Source organism: Eubalaena glacialis, chromosome 11, assembly GCF_028564815.1.
Source record: "Eubalaena glacialis isolate mEubGla1 chromosome 11, mEubGla1.1.hap2.+ XY, whole genome shotgun sequence".
Classification (NCBI taxonomy): Eukaryota; Metazoa; Chordata; class Mammalia; order Artiodactyla; family Balaenidae; genus Eubalaena; species Eubalaena glacialis.
The window spans coordinates 110872949-110889207 of record NC_083726.1 but is presented as its reverse complement, the minus strand read 5'-3'; the positions used below and the strand labels follow the sequence as shown (position 1 = coordinate 110889207).

Sequence of the window (16259 nt, the reverse complement as noted above, 5' to 3'; positions counted from 1 at the left end):
CCCTGTCCCACCCTCCCACCTCTACCCTTTAAGCAGCAAAGCAAGTACCCAGTCCCCTCAAAAAAACACAGTGGCCAGAGATTGTAAAACGTGTATTAAATTTCACATCCACAGTGGGGAAGCCATCCTCACAGAGGTAAGAGTTCCAACCCAGTAACGATGGCAATGAGCCACCCCAGTCTAGTTCAACCATCCATCGAAGACAGCAGGGGCTGGCTGCCGCCTCTGGACAGAGATTTTCTCCTCTTTGCTGGTGGGGGCCGGCTGTAACTGCGGGGGGACATGATTGGAGTCTTAGGTCCCTTGTGGGTGCCATTCTGTTTCTGGAAGGCAGCTTTCTTGAAAGGCTGCTCTGGCACCTGCTGCTTAACCTCCTCAGCCCCGGTGGTGTTCCCAAGGGGCTGATCACAGTCCTCGGGCTTGAGAGTGGCCTGGGCCTTGGAGAGGGACGGCGCAGCAGGTGTTTCTGCGTAGGTGCCCTTGGAAGCAACGCGCTGCTTCCGGAAGGCAGCTTTCTTGGAGGACTGCAGTTTGGGTGACTGTTGCTTTAGTTTCCCAGCCACCTTTGGTTCCCTGACCACTGCTGCTTTTTCAGCTGGCTGACTGCTATCCTGGAGCTTGGAGGAAGCTTGGGCCTTTGTAACAGAAAACACAGTGGACAATTCTGAGCCCGTCCCTTTGGAGATGCCATTCTGCTTCTGGAAGGAAGCCTTCTTGGGATGTTGCCGTTTCTGCAGCCGCTGCTTTGCTTGACCAGCCACTCTGGCCTTCTTGGCAGGCAGGCTGCTGCTCTCAGGCTGGGGGGTCACCTGCCCTTTCAGGTTGGGCAAGTCTAGGTTTGTAAGGGTGGATATCACAGAATTTCCTGAGGTTAAAATTAAACAGACGGTTTGAGAAAACAGGCCTCATCACTGGGTCTTGATCATTAGTGGAGGAGGCAAGTAGAGGTATTAAAATAAGGAAACTGCCTGGGTACTATCTCTTGGCCAAGTGTTCCACACAATTGGGACGGTGCCTAAGAGCAGATTACCTGGATTCATATTACTTAATATCACCTGGTCTTTACTCAAGTCATATTTGAACCCTGTATTAAAGAGAAGGGATCACTACCCATCCTTGGGCCAAAAGGTTTTCAGAGGAAGCTGTGCCCCCTTGAGGCCAGCAGGTAACAAGACACTCTAAAGAGGAGGTGAATCCTGAAAAAACCTGAAGCACTGGGCTTCTCTTTTAATCAGAAAAGATATTTTTTTCATGCAGAGTTTGATGAGATGCAGGAAAATAAGAAAGCACACAGAGCAACTAGAAACAAGCTAGTCTTCATTAATGAAGACTGATATATTAAATATGTATCTTTACAGTTACAGCAAAAAAAAAATATGCAGGAAATTTTGCTACTTCTTAAAGAGGTTTTTGTTCTGTTAACATTCAGATGTGACTTTTGTTAAGAGGCATTGTTTATAAAGAGAAAAAAAAAAAATCAACTCAATAAGTCACGCGGTTTGTGTCCAGAGAAACCCGCCTCTCCCTCTTCCAACTCAACTCAGGGTGGCAGCCCAGCAGGCAGAGCCCTCAGGCTTGTTTCAGAAAACCCCACCCTTCCCCCCTTGAGATCCAGCCAGACTCCTCAAGATGGTTGAGGAAACGATCTGCAGTCAGTGTGATGGGCTCAGAGAACGGACAGTTCTGAGGAGTCACGTGCCAACCCAGTGCTGACAAGGCTGGACCGGCAGAGGTCTATTACCAGGAAGGCAACCCTCGGCCAAGAAACCACACTCGCGCTGGGAATGCATTTAGTGCCGAACAACTGCAGCCATTTGGCAGAATCAAGGAAAAGACCCCATCCACGTGAACCCCTTAACGTACCGAATGGGGCCCAGGCTTGGGAACAACTCTAGCTGGGATGAAAGGGGTCTCTCACCCAAGCGTGCAAAGGCCGGGAGAGGGAGGCCGAGATCCGCCCTTCCCCGCAGTCACACCAGAAAGCCTCCTGAAGCTACGGTAGAAAGAGCAAAGGTGGAGAGGAGAGGTACAAAGAGCACACCGCCTACCTGTTTGCGACTGGGGGATAGAATTGGAGAATTTCTTGAACTTGGCAATAAAGAAACCGTCCACGTTGTGGGTGTGAGGGTAGAAGCGGCGGGTGGAGCGCAGGGTGGGGTGGAAGCGCCTTTCCCGGAAGCGGGTGAAGCCCTCCTGGCCGAAGTCCAGGCCCGTGGGCACCAGCCGCACGTTCCTTTTTCTCAGGGCGTAGTCTACCACCCACTCGTTCTCTTCCACCTGACGTGTGGGGGAGACAGAGATGGAAGGGAAAGCGGAGCTGGAGCCGAAGGGGTGCTGGGGGGCGCCAGCGCCAGCCCTGCCCCCTCCCGCTCCACGACAGGCCTCACCATGACGGAGCAGGTGCAGTAGACGAGGCAGCCCCCCGTCTGGGAGGCGGCGCTGACGGAGTCAATAGCACTCAGGAGCAGCTCCTTCTGAAGGCGAGCACGGCGCAGGATGTCCTTCTCATCCTGTCCCAACACGAAGAGACCCGCAGCGTGGGAATTTCTCAAGGTGGCTTCCGGAGACGTGAGCTGCTGGCTGCCCACCTCCCACTCCGCTTCGCCAGCCCCCCTTCCCCCGAGACTTTTCAGCTGGTCCCCCACCCCCTGCACCTTGTTAGTCTTCACCGCTGGGTCCTTGGAGATGATCCCAGTGCCGCTGCAGGGAGCATCCAGCAGGACCCGGTCAAAGCCCCCCGCCACCTGGGGAAAAAAGTAGGCTAAGTGGATGTTTTTGGCAACCTGGACCATACCGATTACTTCCTAAGGGCAGGTCTCAACACCCTGAGGTCGGGAAGGGAGCAGGTGAGACGCCCCAGGAGAGACGCACAGCGGGGAGCCCCACCTTGGGAAACTGGCGCCCGTCATAGTGGCTGATGACGGTGTTGGTGACTCCCAGCCGGTGCAGGTTGCCCACGACGCTCCTGAGCCGCTCGGCGTTGGCATCATTGGCGAGGATCACACCTGTGTTCTTCATGAGCTGGGCTGAAGGGAGGAGGCACAGTGCTCGCCGGCAGCTCCGGTGCCTCCACACCTGCTGGCCACCCTCTAGCCCAAGAATCTGCCTGTGAAGTCTCACCCCTTCCTCAAATAAGCCGCAACCCCACTGGCTACCCAGTCTGCACTGGCCCTGTGACGAGCAAGCCCACCAGGATGACTTTTCTGATTGTTACTGAACACCCTTCTGATCCTTCAGGCTAAGTTACTTCTTCCAAGGGATAACAGTTTAATAAAATGGTTACGACTAATTATATGTAGCGGTGACTGTGCCAGGGACTTGCATATGCGCACCTCAACCCTCACGACCCAAGCATAACATAACGGCCAACACGAGCACCATCACCTCGCCATTCCACAGATGCCCAAGGTCACGTGGGCAGTAAGAGGCCCTCGTGGGGCTGGAGCTGGGCCCACTCCAGAACCTGTGCTGCTCCCACTCTGCTGACCGCCTGTGCAACCCCACCTCCTTTCATAAGCAGAGAGCCAGCTGAAGCCTAGCCCCGCCGGCCCTTCTCATACCTATGTAGCTGGTCTTTCCTCCAGGGGCACAACACATGTCCAGGATCCGCTCATGTTCCTGGGGTGCCAAGGCCATGACGGGCAACATGCTGGAGGCCCCCTGCAGCATGTAGTGCCCAGCCAGGTACTCGGGAGTGGCACCTGTGGATGAGGACCCGCCTGTGACATGCTGGGACGAGGGCAGGGGCGGAAGGGCTCCGGGGCGGGGAACACTTACCAATGGGCACCGAAGAATCATATACCACGAGTCCAGTCTTCGACCACTTGCCCAGGGGATCCAGGTTAACCCCACGATTGATCAGCGCCTGAAGATAAGATGGATGACAGTGTTAAAACCTCGGAAGCTACCCTACCCAGTAGGGGGATGGAGATGTGAAACCCTGGTCCTGGCGGGGGGCCCGTGGCACCACAACCCCTAGAGCTTAGTCAGGACACAATCATCACAGGCGCACGGAACAGTCTGTCCCATCCCGTCCCGTGGTCTCCTTTTCCTTAGCCTCAGGTTCTAACTCAAGGTCTGAACTCCATCCCAATGGAGCACACTGCCAGCTCCTGTTCTTTTATCTCCTGGAAGTGGACCCCGATTTTCCAAGAGCCTCAGCCCCCTTGCCATCCTAAAACTTAGCATTATTGGTTATAGCAACTTTAAAGATAATTATCGAGTTACCTTCCAGGAGAGACAACAGAAGATAGACACCAGGAGACAGACAACACACAGGGTCACACCACTGCCTCTGGCACCAGGGTTTTAACCTGGGGCCCCTGAACCCTTGGAAACGAAGAGCTTAAAATACTGCTTGTGCGTTTGTGTCGCGTCTTTTCCTGGGGACAGGAATCACAGTCTCACCGGCTTCTCAATGATCTACGAGGCAGACCACCCCCTCCCACTTCTCTGTGAGGCGGCACTTTCATCGTGATGCGGATGTCTCAGCCCTGTCACAGCGAGCAGAGGCTGAAGGGACGAGCTCCCCCATCGACAGAGGTCCTCAGCCCTGCCAGACAGACCCAGCGTGACACTAGGCCTAGGTCTGCCTCCTGGGACCATGCCTGTACCGAGAAGTGCCTAGGTACTAAGACCCCCCGCGCCCAGTAGGGTGGGACGGGGGAGTCTCTGGGTTTCGCAGAAGCCAGTGCCTCCCTGAGACAAGCAAACCTCAGAGCCCACCCCTCACCTGAGCGAGGTCCCGGCGCCGGGTCTTCAAGGTATTGGTCCTGAGGGTGATGGGCCGAGGCACCTCATTGGCTTCCAAAAACTCCACCAGCTGGGACAGAGCATGGCAGGGAGCAGGTCAGGCTGGCCTAGGGGCGCAGCCAGAAAAGCAGAGAGCAAGGGGGCTGGCTGCCTTCTTACACAGTGTAAGAGAAGAGAGGGTGAGGAAAGAAAAGCATGAAGGGCATCAGAACGGCAAGTCGGTACCTCTGACAGAGGGAAGAGGTCCATGAGCTTGCCAAGGAGGAAGTCTCCGTAGGAGTAGTAAGTGGCCAGATCCTTCCGAAGCCGCTGCAGATATTCAGAACGAGACCGACCTTCCTCCCGCTGAGTCCCAAAATCGCGCAGCACTCCCACTATATCTTGGATGCGCTTGTGAACTCGTTGCAAGTCTGGAACCTGGGCACGTGGACCTGTTAAGGAACTGCTTCCTGATTTCCTGGGGCCTGGAAATGCCTTCTCCCAAGCATCCCCCTCCAGCTCCCCTTGCACCAGAAGGATATCCTGCTCCATCTCCCCAGCAGGGGGCAGCACAAAAGTCTCCTCCTCGTCCACATTGATCCGCAGGTCCCCTTCCATCTCATCATCCTCTTTGGGGCCTGACTCAGGGGACACTTTCTCCTCTTCCTCCTCTTCATAGGTCTCCTCCTCACTCCACTGGCCCCTACAAACAGGTCCAAGAACAGAGTGGTTCACAGATCAAAGCAGACACCTCTTCCTTCGTCACATTTTCCTTCATCCCAGCCGCTGCCTACTCTCCACCCGAAGAGTTTCCAAAACTCACCCAGCAACAGCCTCCTGGGCCTTCTGCTTCCGAGCAGCCCTTTCAATGGGCAGCAACTGAATAAAGAGACAAGAGGCTGGTGATGCAAAGCTTGCCCTTCCACCAGCCCACGAAGTACTTCCTACCTCTGTTTTTTTCCTAAATACAAACATAACTCTTACTTCCAGAAAGAAATTTAGACCCTGAAGAAGTGAATATAAGATTAGCAAAATATTCACCATTACTGAAGTAAAATGATGGATTGAAAGAGTTCGTTACATTGTCCTTCCCATACCCATATGTACATGGGTGGGTGGGCGGGACACACACACACACACACACACACAAACTGCCCTGGGCGCCCATTTTGCCATATTTTCCTCCACGTTTACTCTACATTTTTCACATAGTTAAAATCATGATTCATTTTCAAGTGTTTCTTGCCTTTTCTCATTCACAGTTAGATCACAAGCATTTTCGCAGACATAATGACCAAACGTTAATTTAACATACGAACGAACCATAGTTCATTTAAGCATATTAGGCATTTTGGAAGTTTCCAGAGTTTTGGCATTATGGTCCACATGGTGCCTGGAAATCGCAAAACAGTAGCTCCGTAGAGAGAAGGGGGGTTGGGGGAGAGGGGTGAAAGTAGGCACTTTCTTTTTATTCCCTACGACTCGATTATGCTTGAATTTTCCTAGTAACACACTCATATACTTAAACTGTATAATACACAGTAACTTCTTATACTTTGGCAAGTAAACCTCTGTCTACATTCTGGATCACCTTCCTAAGGTGGAATTACTAAGTGAAAAGGAAAAACCTTTTTAAGGTTCTGAGATACCAAATGCTTTAAAAAAAAAAAAAAAAAAAAAAAGTGTGTGCATTTCTAGTCCCAGCAGTGGGGCCATACAAGTGTCCGCCTTACCATATCCTCACCAGCACTGAGCATCGTCATATTTTCAAGTGCTCCACCCTGCGGCTCTTTTAAACTTGCACACGCGCTGAGAGGAGGTAAGGTGCTACGAAAGGTGATGGAACACTAAAATCCCTTTTCTCCACTCAGGCTTATCCTTGTCACTGAGAGATAGTCTCAAGGATCTGGAAAGACTCTAGAAGGCAAGGATAGCTTTCTGAAGACCCAGAGAGATAAAGCTCACCTCTTCACCGTCATCCTCATCTTCGTCCTCTGAGTTAGAGTCAGCTCCATAGTCATCTACCATATCAGCATCACTGTCCTCGGAGCCCCAGAGGTCCCCTTGGTTCACCACACCATCCTCTTCAGAGTCTTCCTCCTCTTCTTCCTCGTCACTGCTATGGGTTGGTGCTGGGCGCTTCTTGCCTCGAGCACTGTTAAATAAGGACGGGGCTCCCTTCTTACTGGGTGCCTGGACAGCTCCTACAGAGATCCCAAAGGGTTTGAAGAATCCTGGACTGATGGCAGCCGCACACTGATGGAGCCTGTACTTTCTACCCCCAAGAATGTCCTCTGGCTGTTCCTTTCACTTCAGAAATACTCAACAAGCCCCTCCCTACCCAGGACCCAGAGGACTCCTCACATGGCACCCAGCTCCTATTTCCACTGACCTTTTGATAGCTTTCCAGGCAATGGTTTGGCCCCAGAGGACTTATTCATCTCAGGGGCTTCAGCAGAGCCCAACCTCCTCCTGGCTGCCCTGAAAGCATAAAAGGAGTGAGGAAATGGAACACATCTCTAGGCTCTGCCACTTCCCAGTGCAGGGAAACCTGACAGTCCCCAACAGCTCTTTCCATCAGCATGATCACATGGGAGCATGTGCCTAAAGATGAGTGGTACCAATTTAATCTGTGTAACATAAGTCTGGACATGCACACTCACCTCTTTCGGGCACGACTGGACAGCCTCTTTAAATTTTCATCACCACCTGTTTAAAAAAAAAATTTTAAAACAGGCAGAACAGGAGGTTACAGGAGAAATGAAAAAAAGCAACAGAAAAGGAAGTAAAAGGGAAGAGAATTGGAACACTAGTTAGAGGCAGTAGATTATAACTCACTCCACTGTGCTCTATCGGGAGCTGGATAAGAGATGTAAAGGAGATGACTTCCATCTGGCTGTTTATCAGCCAAATCCAAACTGGGCCTCCCTCCAGACTGATTTCAACAAACAGCATCATCATCATTCTAGTAACACAGATTCAAAACTTTCTTCTGCCCTTTCTTTTACTCTCAACTCATCAGTTACCAACCACAATAGATTTTACCTTTACAACTGCTGCTGTTCATATATATTCTCCAAGAAACAGAAAGTTTAAATCTCAGCTCTGTCATTTAATAATTATCTACAGGTTAACCTCTCAGCACCCACTTCCTTAGCAGGGCTTCTCTCACAGGACACTGAGAATGAGAGGATACAATGTGTCCAAAGGCTTCGGTATAGTGTTTAGCATTTGCCAACACCTCAGTAAACTGCATCTTTTATAGGATGCTCAACACCAACTACCTGCCCATTCTTCCCTCCCACCCAGTCTTCCATGCAGTAGACTACTAACCATGCGGGAACCAGATCTGTGCTTTCCCATCTCCATGCCCTCAACGATGAGGTTCACAGTGACTGGACTATCCCCTTCCAACTTCCACTTGCTAAAATGTCACCCAGTTTTCAAAACCCAACTGCTTCACGAAATCTTTTCAAACAAAATCTTTTCAAACTCTCTAACTCCGTGGGATCCCCCTTCCTCTGAACTCCCTCAGTGTTAAACCACACCTCTCCTTACATGGGTACTTGTGTCCCTGTCTCATCTTCCCTAAGTTCTAAACGCTAATGAGAGTATGTCATTCCTACTTATTTCCTAGTAACTCATTAAAAGAAAATTCCGCTTCAACAGAAAACGAACACACAAAATGACTTAAAAAAAACAGAAGAGTTAACGCTACAGGTAAAAGAATAGCGCAAAAGCTGGAGAAGTGAGAGAGGGAGCACGCCAGACCCTTACCTGCAGGCAAGAATTTGGCAAGTTCGGTCTCGGCGCCTTTCTGTTTCCGGGCCTTTCGGCCCGGCCCGCGCTTCTCCTTCTTCGTAGGGTCCAATTTACGCCCCATGGTACTGGGGAAAACAAAACGGGAGATAGTAGAGCAGCGCGTGTTGTAAGGGAAAGGCAGAACGCAGACGAAGCGAAATGGAGCGGGAGAGGGTATCGCCTCCACCAGAACCTCGACTCAACAGCCCCTCGAGGCCTGGCCAAACGTTCACTCCACGCTGAGCCCCGGGCCCTGGGTCCCCCGCCGTAGGTACCGCGTCCCGCCCCGCTCCCCACGCCCCAGTCCAGGTCAGCGCCTCACCCTTCCTTCCCCAAATTCCTCCAGACCCGCCCGAGGCCTAGGCTCACCTGGAAGCCAATCCAGCTCCGAGACAGAGTTCGGAAGCAGGCGCGGGGCTCCACGTGCGGCCCAGGTCAGGCGCTCCAACGCCGCACCACGGAAACGTCTCACGCATGCGCCCTACGCGCCTGCCGAGGCCCCGCCTCTTCCGGCCTTCCCGTCCGCCGCGGAAGCCGGAACGTTTGCTCTCCACGCCCGCGCGGGGCTGGGGGCCGTGCGGCCGGGCACTATTCTCGGGCGGACCGCCCTGCTTTCCCCCCGGGTGGAGAAGGCGGTGCACCCAAGGCGTTTTCGGCTTCCCCGCCCTCCCCTCCGGGCGTGGGCCTTTCGCCTCACTGCAGAGTTCAGTCGGAAATACTGTACCCGAAAGCCGCCCCTTCCCCTCGAACGGAGGCGCCAGAGCCGGGCCCCCCTCCGCCCGACGTCGCCTCAAGATCGGGGGACCCCACGCCTGCGACGCGGAAACCCTCTTCCTTGACCCCAGACCCCGCGCTCCCCCTCAGGTAACGGTCCTCTCTGCCCAGGTTCCCGTCTTGGAGGTCGGGAGGAAGGCATCTCGCGTCCTGACTTCATTCACGCAAGTTAACAGAAAAACAGGCTTCAGCCTTTCTTCAAATAGACAGCAAGGTGGTGCTTAGCCGTTAAAACTGTTCCAGCCCTTCATTGGTTTCGCCTTCCCAACTCTGCGAGGAAGACCCCTTCATTTCATACGCGCGACGTCCACAGCCCAGAGAAGTCCGCTTCCGCACCCTCGCGGAGCCAGGAGGCCGCGGTGTGGGCTGTGGACCCGGGGGCTCCGGTGGCCCCGCTGTGCCCAGGTGGGCTTGTCAGCACGGGCACGTGCACAGTGGGAACTCGGCTCTTTCGTGAAATCTCAGGACACAAGGAAACCCTTCGTCTCCAAACACACATGTCCCAGGGCTCCCATCAGAAACACTCATCCACCTGCACCTACACCCACACTGAACGAGAGCACTAAAATACAAGGAAACTTTTATTTTCAATTTTCGTCAAGAAATTTGCTGTGGTTTTTTATGCTTTTGGTTCTTTTTTTTTTTTTTCCACTTTATTTAATTCTAGCCACTCAGGGGCTGGAGCCGCTGGGTTCCTGGTATTAAAAAGATGCCAACAGAGGTAGCTGTGTCTCACCCAGGGGCCCGGCCCACTGTGAATACCCCCCAAAAAAGGAGAAAAAACACAAAATAAACCAACAAAATAAAACCAAAAGGAGGAAGAAATTCTGATCGTTTTCTTCAAGCCTGTTGGGAACCCGCAACAGTTTGTGTGTAACAGACGTTACAGTGGGGAGAAGCCAGGGCCCAGGCGGCCAGCCCGCCAGCTCCCCGCAGATGGCGCCGGCGCTACTGCTGCATGTCTCTCCAGCAGGAAGGGCACCACTGCCCCTCACTCCCTCCCCTCCCCCAGTGCTCAGCGGGGCTGTTCCTCTACAACTTGGAAGATGGGGCAGAAGGAAGGAGAGGGTCTCTCAGGCCCCCAGGGGAGAAGCTGGGCGAGGGAAAGTGAGGAAGGTCACTGCTCAGCGGTGGAGGTGGTATCATCAGTCTGGATCTTCACTGCTGCTGGGCTACCTATAGAAAGAGAGAGCCAAGGGAGTCAGAATTCCAGACTCCAGGAACCCACCTGATCCCAAGGGAACTCACTGGTAAGCCAGCCCCACCTGCCCAGTATGTAAAGCTAGGGACAGACAGCAGAGTTAAAGTTCTAGAATGGCTCCGTTGGAAGAGCTGGCCAGACGAAAATGGTCCTATACCTGCTGTGGAGGTGGTTCAGGTGCCCGGTTTGCCAGGCGACTGAGAATATTACGCTCTGACATCTGTAGCCTCACAGCAACTGGGGGAATTCGGGCAATAGTAGCTGGGAGTCGAGTCACATCGGCTTTCATGTCACTCAGCAGTTCTTCTAGCTGTTTCAGAACTGCAGGGGGAAGAAAAAGGCGGTGAGCCATGGTGGTCAAGACCGAGGTCCATCTTCCCGTTAAGTGGACCCCCCACCCGTTACTTCTCAATGACCAAGTGACCGATGTGCTGGAGTGTTGTCTTTTGTCACCGAGTCACCTGATCTGGCTCCACCACACTCAAATTCCTGTCCCTCATATTCCAGTTCCAACTGTCCATGATTCTGTGCTTTCTAAAGCCACCTGTCCCTTGATCCCTGTTTCCTCTATTTCCTCCACTTCTTCAATAGCTATTCCTATTGTTTCCTCTTCTCGCTATCTTTCCTCTGCACCTTTGGAGCTGTCTCCCTCTTCCTTTATAACAGCTTTCTTTTCCTCATTTCACCCTCCATCCCCCTCACAATGTCTTAACTTTAATTAAAAGCAGAATGTTGAAAGCAGTCTAGAATTTGACAAGATCTTAAGTCACCTTGTTACCTCTAAACTATCCCAGATCACACTATATTATTCTGCTTTGCTTTCCACCTCCAAGAACTGGAATACATTCAAGAGTTAAAAAGCAAAGAACTACTGTCCTTGACTGTCTCTAAGATGTTAGCTTCCTAAGAAGGAACGCAAGGATCCCCAGCACACCCTAAGCTCCCAGACAAAGAAAGGGGCTCCAAAAAAGGCTCAGACCTGAGAAGTAGGTGTGTGTCGGGGAGGGGCAGAGGAGGAAGGAGGCCAAGTCCACAGGAGGCAGGGGAGCCACTGGCTACCTTTGTGCAGGACTGCATTTGCTGGCTTGTTTCCCGCCATCGACTCCTTGGACAGGTGCTGATGACTCTCTGCCAAACACTCCACCTCAGCAAAGCGGGTGTTCAGGGCCATGGAAGGGTGAGAGGGGTCCTCTGACATGTTCAGGTAAGCCGCCCGACGCAGTTGCTCCTCAATCACCAGGGCTTGTTCTAAGAGCTGGACAAGAGAGAAACAGGAGATGGCAGCGGGACTGACACTTTGCTCACTTCTCATGGGCCTCTCAGAACCCACACCTGGCCAGTTCAACGTTCCATTGCCTTTTTCACCCCACTTTGAAGGTCTGTGTTTTTAAAGCTCTTTACCCTTTATTGATTCACTCTTATACAAAAATGATAAATCCTCAATTTAGAAAATACAGAATGTATAAAGAATTAAAATCACAATTCCACCTCCGAGAGATACTGTTAACATTTTGAGGTTTTTTGTTACATGTTTTTTACAAAATTAAGATTCTATATATGTATTTATATTGTTTTCACTCAAAGTTACATAGTAAGGCTCTTGCCTTGTTATTAGCTGCTCTTTATAAAAGATGGCTTTTTTTTCCCCATTCTTTTTCAAATTCTTTTCCCGTTTAGGTTATTACAGAATACAGATGACTTAATGGTTGCATGGCAGTCCATCCTATGGATATATACCTACCCTATCACTTAAGTTGTTTTACTCTCTAAAATTATTCCTGTTGTTTCTTTTCTTTCATCTCTCTCTCTCTCACTCCCATTCCTTTCCTTCCTCAATAGGCAACCCTTCTAATATACCTACTGTGTGTCTTTTTGTGGGTTTTCTTGAAGACAGTATTGTTTCATGTGCACATTTCTCATTTACAGAATGTTTTTCTGTACATTATAAAATGCTTTTTCATTTCCCCACTATATATCTTTTTTAAAGGTCCATTTATGTTACAAAACGTGTACTTTGTTGCTGCCAACTGTTTCTTAATGCTGGGTGATGCGAATCCACATTTTACCTACCCACACTCCCAATGTCAAACATCTAGGGTGCCTCCAGGCCCCACCACCAAAAATCATAATGCAACGAACACTTGCACATGTCACCTGATGGAGCTGTGTAAAACGGCCTTTGAAATACATTCCAAGGGACAGAATGTTGATTCATGACTTAACGAGACTTATTCTACTCAAGTATCCACTGGTTCTTAAAAAGAATGAATCCACTAGGGGTCAGGAAAAAGGACAGTATGAGAATAATGGACTGTTGTTTCTTCCAGAAGACCTGGCTCCATTCAGGCCTACTAACTTATCCCCAAACAGACCAAGCACCTACTTTCAATCTATATACCACCCAGTCTCCTTCACCAACTCCCCTCCCTCTTGCCCCAGACTATGAGCTTTCTCCAGGATCAGCGTCTCTCCTGGCATCAGCCAGCACCTCTATGCAAATGAGTTGGCGCTTTTCAGACATGCGTCTCAAGCACTGATTGTTCTGATCCCACTCGTGCACGCTTGATCACTTTGATCCCACTTGTTTAATGGTGGTGGGAGTACTGGGGGGATATTTACTTGTGAAAAACACCAAATGACTTGTCTAAACTTGAACTTAACTTTTTTCTACAAACTGCTCCCTCTCCTCACTTCCCTGATCTGCCAATGATAATTTAACTTTCTCAGTGACTCAGACTCAAAACTTCAGTTATTTTTGGAGTCTCACTCCTTTGTATCTCAAATTCAATAAAGTAACTCAGGGGTCAGCAAACTATGGCCTGTGGGCCAAATCTGGGCCACTGCCTGTTTTTGGATGGTCCAAGAGCTAAGAATGGGTTCTTCATTTTTAAGTGGTTGAAAAAAAGTCAAAATAATAGTTTATAATGCTTCATACAAATTATATGAAGTTCAAATTTTAGTGTCGATAAATAAAGTTTTATTGGAACATATTCATACTTATCACCTATGGCTGCTTGCACACTGTGACAGAGTTGAGTGTCAGTGTCTCACAAAGCCTGAATTACTCTGGCCCCTTAAAAGAAAAAGTTTGCTGACCCCTACAGTAAATCAGTAAATCCTGTAAATTCCTTGGTGTTTCATTCCCTTTATCTTTTATTTATTTATTTATTTATTAGTATTTATTTATTTGGCTGCACCGGGTCTTAGTTGCAGCACGCTGGATCTTAGTTGTGGCATGGGGGATCTAATTCCCTGACCAGGGATCAAACCTGGGCCCCCTGCATTGGGAGCGCAGAGTCTTAACCACTGGACCCCCAGGGACGTCCCTCGTTCCCTTTATCTTATCCTTTTCATTTTCCACAACCAGCATCACAGACGAGCCCTTACTACCTCATGACTATATGATAGTTCTGTAATCTCACAAATGTTCTGTTTCAGTTTCCCTTGCTTGTATCAAAACCCTTCACAAACCCTCAATGGCTGCCCATGAACTATAAGGTAAAGTCCAAACTCTCTCATCTGGTGCCAAAAACCTACCTACCGACCTCCAGCCTTACTTCTCTCTCCAACGTACCACCCACCATCACCAACACAAGTGTCTTCTACACCCCACCTGGACTATTTGCTGTTTCCAAACACCATAAGCTCTACAGCCTCTGTCTTTGCCTAACCTAATTCTTTTGATCAAAGGGCCTTCCGTTTCTACCCGGCAATCGCTATTACAGTCACCAAAACTTCATTCCAATGGCATCTTCTCCCTGGAGCATTTGTGAGCTCTCTCCCCACTCCCCACATTCCCTCTGGAGAACTTTCTTAAGGATTTAGCAGTCTCCCTCGCAACACAAAGAATGACATTCATTTGACCACACATCTGCCTCTACGTTAAACTGAGAGCTCCTCGAGAACAGGCACCAGGCCTGTCCCTGGCCCACCCATTACCTAGCACATGATGTTTGAAGGTTTATTAGTGTACATTTCTTATTCCCCCAATTATACTCAGCGTTAAGATCCACATGTCTCATCTCCATGGTATCCCATTATGATGGTCTGCACACAGGGTGCCCTTAATATGCATTTGCTGAATTCCTGAGGAAAACTCCCCCTCAGTCCTGGGCGTATCAGCCCTAGTGATTCTGAAAATGGAGCTCTACACCTTTGCGTCTACCCCACCCTTCATCCACACAGACCCAGAAAAAAGTACCACCAGCCCACTGGCAGCCCTGCCTCCTCAGAGATCCAATTCAGTCCCACCTCTGTATCTTTCCTGAACACTCCAGCCTACCGTGTTCCCCCAGCACACCCACTGCACTGGTCTGTGTCATGCATCAGGCACAGTCACCTTCAGCCCTTAACCAACTGGTTAACCTTCAGGTCTGTATGTGTTGATCTCTAATATTTAAGATACTTGGGAGCAAAGCCTCTCACAGGATACAACGCAAAGTGCACAGGAGAACACAATAATCAGCATGGCTGAATGAGCCGACTCCCTCCTTTAGTCCCTTTTGCACTTTAAAGGCCGCCACTTCAACGCTGTATTCCTCTCCGTCCTGCTCACCTTGAACCTTCGGGCTAGAAACTTATTCTTGATCTCTAAGAAATTGCCACGGTTCATTTCACCCTTGAAAGGCTCATTGAGGATAGCATAGCGTGGGTCATTCTGGATGTCCTGCCACCGGGCATAGCCATGGCTATTGGAAAATTAATTGCTCAGGAAAAACGAAACAAGGAAATTAAGAACTTCAAACTGTGGACCCTCAGAAACCTTCACCAAGGACCTCGGCCCCAACTCAGGCAAAGGATACTTTATGATGCCAGCCAGCAGCCAGTAGTCATGCCGTCGGTGCCAGATCTCGTAAGTCTTCTTGGTGACTGTGGCTGCCCGCTCCTCATTCTGCCAAAGGGAGTGCAACTCTGAAGAGGAATTTAGGGAAGGTTGGGGAGAAAAAGAAAGGCAAACATCTGTGAGAATTCAAAGAGCTATTTATTCCTGATCCCCAGATACCAACTTAATATGCCTCCGGCTTTCTAACATGGACCCCAGAGGAGTGTGCAGTCAGCCTGGCATTCTCTCTAGGAGAGGTAAAGTCTCTGTACCCTGGTTTCTGACAAGAACCCTGATTTCACCTCGAATCCGTCTAACCCCAGTGGGCCCCTCTTTTTCATACCAGTAAAACCGCCATCTGCGATGTTGAACATGAAACGCTGTTTAATATTTTTCTTCTGCTTCTCATCATTCAAGTCCTTGGGGGTCTCTCCATTCTGAAGCATCACCTCTTTTTTCTCTTCTTCTTCTTTCTTCTCCTCTACAGGACACGCAGAAGAAAAATGTCAGCTCCAGACAGAAGCCAGCACCATAGCCCTTACCCATACATACCACCATATGCTACAAGACACCCATCTACCTCCACCCTTTCTCCACAGAAGTGTTCTTAAACCCAGGAAAAGGTGCCACTGGCCCACTGACAGCCACATGTGGGGAGAGGTCGAGTCTTTTATCTTGGGATAAAATGATTATATGGGTATGGATGGGGGAACCTAGGGGTGGAGGGGTGTCCAAGAGATAAAGTCCTTCCTTTCAGCTTTAGAGTCCCTTTAAAAGCACAGTCAGCTTCTCCAAACACCCACCTTTGTCCTCCACCACAATGGGAGTCAGATCGACTGCTGACTTCTCCTCCACCTTCTCCACATCAGCAATACCTGGGAGAACAGATGGCACTGAGAGCATATCTAAGGAAGTGTATTCTCCTCTGTT

The 16259-nt window shown here is 50.2% G+C and overlaps 2 protein-coding genes across 10 annotated transcripts in view; both read right to left on the bottom strand.

The window, feature by feature from the left end:
- Positions 1–75: 75 nt before the first annotated feature.
- NOP2 (NOP2 nucleolar protein) lies at positions 76–9000 on the bottom strand. Its single transcript, XM_061205765.1, has 16 exons — positions 8902–9000; positions 8509–8618; positions 7395–7440; positions 7124–7212; positions 6697–6935; positions 5555–5610; positions 5274–5434; positions 4978–5177; positions 4733–4822; positions 3778–3865; positions 3561–3701; positions 2887–3026; positions 2655–2744; positions 2388–2510; positions 2049–2277; positions 76–865 (listed from the first exon to the last, which is right to left on the bottom strand). The coding sequence occupies exons 2-16, from the start codon at positions 8612–8614 to the stop codon at positions 186–188; spliced, it is 2478 nt and encodes an 825-aa protein (XP_061061748.1). The 5' UTR covers positions 8615–8618; positions 8902–9000; the 3' UTR covers positions 76–185.
- An 869-nt stretch (positions 9001–9869) lies between these two features.
- Positions 9870–16259, bottom strand: part of CHD4 (chromodomain helicase DNA binding protein 4) — a 35675-nt gene continuing 29285 nt past the window's right edge. For 5 of the 9 annotated variants that reach the window (XM_061205755.1, XM_061205759.1, XM_061205762.1 and 2 more), the window contains 7 exons: positions 16133–16204; positions 15673–15810; positions 15310–15418; positions 15063–15195; positions 11567–11762; positions 10665–10828; positions 9870–10482 (listed from right to left, as the gene is read on the bottom strand). In XM_061205755.1, coding sequence (XP_061061738.1) covers positions 10465–10482; positions 10665–10828; positions 11567–11762; positions 15063–15195; positions 15310–15418; positions 15673–15810; positions 16133–16204 — 830 coding nt within the window. In that variant the 3' untranslated portion in view covers positions 9870–10464. Of the gene's footprint in view, positions 10483–10664; positions 10829–11563; positions 11763–15062; positions 15196–15309; positions 15419–15672; positions 15811–16132; positions 16205–16259 lie in introns of all 9 variants that reach the window. The other 4 variants (XM_061205758.1, XM_061205760.1, XM_061205763.1 and 1 more) reach the window with 1 other exon arrangement.